Here is a 6,242-nt window from a genome sequence, read left to right as displayed (position 1 = left end):
TTCCAACCACTTAGCAACACTGGCCAGGGCTGTAGCTCCTTTTTAAATGGACTAACATGCAACCCAGCACTCTTTTTTTAAAAAAATATATTTTATTGATTTTTTACAGAGAGGAAGGGAGAGAGATAGTTAGAAACATCGATGGTAGAGAAACATCGATCAGTTGCCTCCTGCACATCTCCCACTGGGGATGTGCCCGCAACCCAGGTACATGCCCCTGACCGGAATCGAACCTGGGACCATTCAGTCCGCAGGCTGATGCTCTATCCACTGAGCCAAACCAGTTTCAGTGACCCAGCACTCTTGGATATTTATCCCAGAGATATCAAACTTATTTTCTTGCAGAACATTGTGTACAAATGTTCATAATAGTTTTATTCATAACAGTAAAAAAACTAAAAACTACCCACTGTCCTTCAGTGGGTACATCCATATCATGGAATATTAATCAATGATAAAAAGGAATGAACTAATGGTACACACAACTTGGATGAACCTCAAGGAAATTATATGGAGTGGAAAAAGCCAATCTCAAAAGAATGGATACACACTGCAGGATCCCACTGATGTAACAGTCATGAGATAACAATGATAGAGATGAAAAACAAATGAATGATTGCCAGGGGTTAAGAATGGGAGGAAGAGGGTGGCTAAAAGACAGTAGAGTCTTTTGATAATGGGACAGTTCACTACCTTGAATGTGGTTGTAGTTACACAAAGGCACACATTCGATAAAATTGCATAGAGCTATACACACATAAATGAGTGCATGTATGACTGGAGAACTGTATATATGCTCTACGGATTGTACCAATGCCCATTTCCTGGTTTGGTTGTACTATAGTTACACAAGAAGCTAACATTGGAGGAAGTTGAGTGACGGGTGCAGGAGTTCTCCCGCCCACCTCCACTCCTACCCTGTACATTTATCTGCAACTTCCTGTGAATCTAATTATTTTAAAATAAAGAAGTTTATTTATGATAAGAATATTATAGACTTACTGTCTCAAAATAAGCCAGGCTCAGCACCAACATGACCAGTCATAGAAGCCACTCAATGTGGTCTTGCCATATGGTTTAATATATTTTTGATATTTTCACGGTTGCTGCTTCTTATAAATGAACGCGGTACGTGGGAAGTCGACGAGCATTTTTTCCCAATTCTGCAAATTCACAGGGAACTAACGGCATACGTTCTCTGTGTTCTTTGGACCCTAATTTCCTGGTGTGCTTCTGTTTTCCACTTTTTAAAAAAAAATATTTTATTGATTTTTTTTACAGAGAAGAAGGGAGAGGGATAGAGAGTTAGAAACATCGATGAGATTGATCAGCTGCCTCCTGCACGCCCCCCACTGGGGATGTGCCCGCAACCAAGGTACATGCCCTTGACCGGAATTGAACCTGGGACCCTTCAGTCCACAAGCTGACGCTCTATCCACTCAGCCAAACCGGTTCGGCACTGTTTTCCATTTTGATGGAGCTGAACTTGTGGCTGGATCATCTCACCCCACCTTTTCTTCCCCCAGAGTGGTGATGATGGTTTATGTCTTAAAAAGTTCTCTCTCCTCCTCTCTCATTAAAACTTCTTTTCATAGCCCCAAATAAAAAGTGCTTGTTGCCTCTTTTCTTCCGCCTGCCCCATGCTGTCTCCATTTTGGGATGGGACTTAAAGCCGTTGGGCACCTTAAATGGAACTTACTCATTTTGTGTTTCAAGCTTTATTGTAGCATCCCTAAGATTGAGCATGCAGCCAATCTTGAGTGTCTTGAGATCCCAAGCAGCTAAGAAATCCCAGAGCCTTCTCTTGCGTCTGTTCTGTGGGGAGTAACCTTGTATTCGGGGAGAAGCGAGGGAGAGAAGTAGAGAGGCATCAACTATACAGAATTATTCTTTGGAAAGCCCGAGTGTCCATTTATCCCTCCCCCGGGGTGGGGGTGGGGAGTGGGGGGACCAAGCTTAGTTGTTACTAACAATGTTCAATCATACAAAATGCCAACACAACAATACTTTTGAACAGTGTCAGAGACCTGTAATGTCACTTTGGCACAACATTAAAGCCACGAGGCCTCCTGTTTATATCTGCTTGGAACAAATCACTTCCCCTTGGACATGTAAAGCCTCAACGCTGATGACAAAAGACAGTCATTTCCTACTTAAATGGAGAGAAAGCAGAGACAGAGCTCGCAGGTCTCTGAATGGGTAACCCATAGAGACGATAGAAGAGTAAATCCACCCTTTCACTGGGCCGCTCTACAGTTCTCAAGGCTTTGGTATCAAGTGTTCGATATCACCATGTTCGATAGTAAAGAGCAGCCGGGTAAGACATACCTATCCAGCTTGGTAGAAAAGATACTTTGTTGTATTTTTGATATAACGTCTTGACTTCTTGAAGGAAAAAAACAAAAAAAATCAGAATGGTTATGTCAAAGCCAGGGCGCGGGTGCGAAAGTTGAAGTTTCAAAATTCGTTATTTCAGAATTGCTTCCAGAAAAAGCTTCCAGATTAAAGTCAGGGAGCGGAGGTTTTAAAAATACTGCCAATGCCGCCCCCTCCCCCTCCCCCTCCTTGAAGGGTTCCGCCTGATAAAGCATGTTAACCCCGTGTTGGATTGTACACCCTCCATTCTCTTTGCTTGGACAGTCAGCCTTTCTGAATGAATTGAGGGATGAAGGAAGCTGCTACCGGGTATCTTTCTGGAACATGCATGCTGGCTTTGCTGCCAAGGAGAGATCCTGGGCTCCTGGAGGGTTTGTTCTAGGTGGTTTTTCTTTTACCAATTATTTTCTTTTACCGATCATTTCTCATGATCTTGCCCTCGGTGGTTAATGGGCCCTCCTGAGACGGACTCTGCTCTGAACACAGACAAACCCTGTGCACCCCCAGGACCGTCCCAGAGCCCCCACGTGCCTGCCAGTCCATCTCCGACGACCTGCGGTCATAGTTTGATTTGCGATCATCCAGCCTCTTCAGGATGCCCTGGTTTTCAATGGTGATTCTCACCAGGTTCCGGTTCCTTGTTTCTCTGTTTAAGCTGAAAAAACACAGAACCGTGGTGAAAAATGAAATTGTCCTCCTGGATGGGAATGGGGGCCATGAAGCAAGCTGTCCCCGCTGAGCCCGGAGGCCCGAGTGCCTCCTGGACCAGGCTGCACCCTGGGAGCTGGGCATAGCCTCGGTTCTCAGCCCCACTGCTCACGAAGATTCCAGCTTGTAAAAAGTGGCATTTTGTAAAAGCCCTTAAGGAATCATGTGAAGCAAGGATTGAGAATGTCTGATTTCTAGGATGAGCGAAGGTCTTGCCTATAGATAAATCTCAAATGGCCGCTGACAAGTTTTGTTTCATCTCACTTCCCTCAGCTTTCAAGTCAATTTCAGATATACAATGACCCAGACACACACACATACACACACACATCTCTCTCTCTCTCTCTCTCTCTCTCTCTCTCTCTCTCTCTCTCTCTCTCTCTCCTTTCTCTTACATACACTTTTGTGGCCCTGACCACATTGCGTTGTTATTTACATGACTGTATCCCCTATCAGACCTGAGTTCTTTGAGATTAGGAAATATATATATCTTATCTGGTCTCTGGATCCCAGTGCTGAGCACATAGTAGCTCAGGAAATATTCGTGGAACTGATTCTTAAGAATGCTGTGTCATAGTCCCAGCGATGGTCTCCACTTTACACAAGAATGTAGTGCTTTCCCGTGACAAACCCTGAACGAGACTCTGAAATCAGTCTCTCAGCTGATACAAACGCTCTTTAACACCGGGAAAGTTCTCCGTTTGGGGGAGTTTTCGTTCTCCTTCACACCATCTCTTTGGTTATTCCTCAAGATAACGTCCCCTCAGTATTCCTCCCACTCGGGAGAAGCTTGCACTGACACTGAACAATGACACGAAGAGAAAAAACACTACCTTTTGGAGAAGTACTCATTCCAGCAATCCACCTTGGCAGGGCCGCGATGGGCATTGGCAATTTTCTGACACAGTTGCTTGTTTTCATGCTCGATTTTGTTGATTCTCTTTTGTTCACCCTGGTGAGAAAGCCCACCCCTGCATGACGTCATCGCGACATTGTGCCACAGCACACAGGGCTTGGCATCGCTCTCCTGGGATTGTGGGAAAGGGCAAACTGAGGACCACGGGGAGACTGGGAGCAGAGCTGAAGAGACTGGGGGTGATGTGTGTGGGGAGGGAGGAGCATTTGCGAATCTTTTGGTTGGGTGGGTATTTAGAAGATTCTGGGGAACTGGACCTCTTTAGGACACAGATAAAACTCAGAAAGGTACATGTGCAGTTGGCAAGAACACATACCTGTAGTTTGCCCAGCTTTAAAATGTGATGTGTGCGTGTCACTGGAGGTTTGGTATCGACAGCAGGTTTCACTGGAGGATAAAAGAGAGCAATTTTATATCACAGGTGACCTCTTCGCAGCCTCAGAAAAGCTCACATTCTAGACCAGTGATGGCGAACCTATGACACCCGTGTCAGAGATGACACGCGAACTCATTTTTTTGGTTGATTTTTCGTTGTTAAATGGCATTTAAATATGTAAAATAAATATTAAAAATATGTCTTTGTTTTACTATGGTTGCAAATATCAACAATTTCTATATGTGACACAGCACCAGAGTTAAGTTAGGGTTTTTCAAAATGCTGACACGCTGAGCTCAAAAGGTTCGCCATCACTGTTCTAGACAATGACCCTGATTAATAAACATTACGATTTTGAATTCTGACCTTAATCCAGTTCAGGAGTTTTAGTTTAATTTCCCAAACTGACATCTTTGAAGAGTTTTGAGCAGGTCAGGATGGTAAGGGCTAGAATAAGTAACATTTATGGAGACATATATCCTTTGAATTCCATGAAAGCGCTTCTTTCCCATCCTTTCCCAATAGGACTAGCTTGTCTATCAAGGGCTGAAGTCCTATTCTCTTCCTATCTTACTTTGGCTTTAAAGTATTTAAATGAGCCTGGCCAGTGTGGCTCAGTGGGTTGGGTGTCGTCCCATGCACCAAGAGGTCACCCGTTTGATCCCTGGTTAGAGCACATGTCCAGCTTGTGAGCTCGATCCCCAGTGGGGGGTGTGCAGGAGGCAGCCAATCGATGTTTCTCTCTCTCCCTCTTCCTTCCTCTCTCTCTAGAAAAATTAATAAAAACATATTTGAAAAAAAGTATTTAGCCCTAACTAAATTTGGCTCAGTGGATAGAGGGTTGGCCTGCGGACTGAAGGGTCCCAGGTTGAATTCCGGTCAAGGGCACATGCCTGGGTTGTGTGCAGGAGGCAACCAATCAATGATTCTCTCTCATCATTGATATTTCTATCTCCCTCTCCCTTCCTCTCTGAAATCAATAAAGAAAAAAAGAATGAATTTTTAAATAAGAATTTAAATGAGCATATCTATCAAATGAACCCTGGTGGAAGATAAATTTTGTCACTGATGCTAATGTCCTTTTGACCCAACTCAGCCGATAAGGCCACATCACCTCAAAGCCATGTGCCGGTCTGATTTGCTGTCAGTATCGCTAAGGCAGACACTTCCTGAACCCCTAACGGCAGTGTCCAACCCAAACTGCCCACATACCTATCTCTATCCTATTCTTGTGAGATACGTAATGGCCGAAGTCCAGTTTCTTCCTGAAGTCTGTGCTCTGCCTGTGATTAGAGACAATTACAGGGTAGGCTAGATACTGCAGGGAATTATTCATCTCCTCCTCCTAGTCTCACTTCAGAAATGAGGCAGCCAGGCTTCTCTGTGAGGTACTTTGCTGTCCCTATGGTGGGTTGTCATAGTTACCCAGTTGTGACATCAGGGACAGGACCCAGGAAGGAGGAGCAGTGGCAGAGCAGGCCTAGTTGTCCCCGGGCTTCTCCTGTGAAAGCTGACCTAGGCCCCAGTCAAGATGAGGAGTGAGGACCTCAGAAGCATTTTCACCTGCCTTGAGTGCAGATGCTACCAGGTACGCTGTGGGGGGCACGGGGTGCTGGGGGGGGGCGGAAGTGGAGAAAGCCACCCTTGGTTACATACCTTAAGCTATAAGCTAAGTAGTCTCCACAGCAATGGTTCCCCTAAAAGTGTGAGACCACAAGTTTTTGGGGGAGATGATGATTCTCAGAAGGATAATCCGATCCAATGTCTTCACTTTGCTCAGTTTCAGAGAAAAGTGAAATCCAGAGCCAAGTTGCTCAAGATCCAAGTTAGAGGCAGGGCTGGGCTCAGGCCTGGGTGTCCTGGATC

At 45.0% G+C, this 6,242-nt stretch overlaps 1 protein-coding gene across 1 annotated transcript; it reads right to left on the bottom strand.

The window, feature by feature from the left end:
- Positions 1–1,702: 1,702 nt before the first annotated feature.
- Positions 1,703–5,740, bottom strand: LOC102764890 (chromosome unknown open reading frame, human C17orf105). The gene is made up of 6 exons (XM_006776902.2): positions 5,589–5,740; positions 4,317–4,387; positions 3,918–4,036; positions 2,908–3,031; positions 2,329–2,385; positions 1,703–1,829 (listed from the first exon to the last, which is right to left on the bottom strand). The coding sequence occupies exons 1-5, from the start codon at positions 5,710–5,712 to the stop codon at positions 2,329–2,331; spliced, it is 495 nt and encodes a 164-aa protein (XP_006776965.1). The 5' UTR covers positions 5,713–5,740; the 3' UTR covers positions 1,703–1,829.
- Between the last annotated feature and the right edge of the window lie 502 nt (positions 5,741–6,242).

The sequence above is a fragment of the Myotis davidii genome, unplaced genomic scaffold, assembly GCF_000327345.1.
Source record: "Myotis davidii unplaced genomic scaffold, ASM32734v1 scaffold109, whole genome shotgun sequence".
Lineage (NCBI taxonomy): Eukaryota > Metazoa > Chordata > Mammalia > Chiroptera > Vespertilionidae > Myotis > Myotis davidii.
Note: the sequence above shows the minus strand (reverse complement) of the source record. Positions and strands in the feature narration are given on the sequence as shown.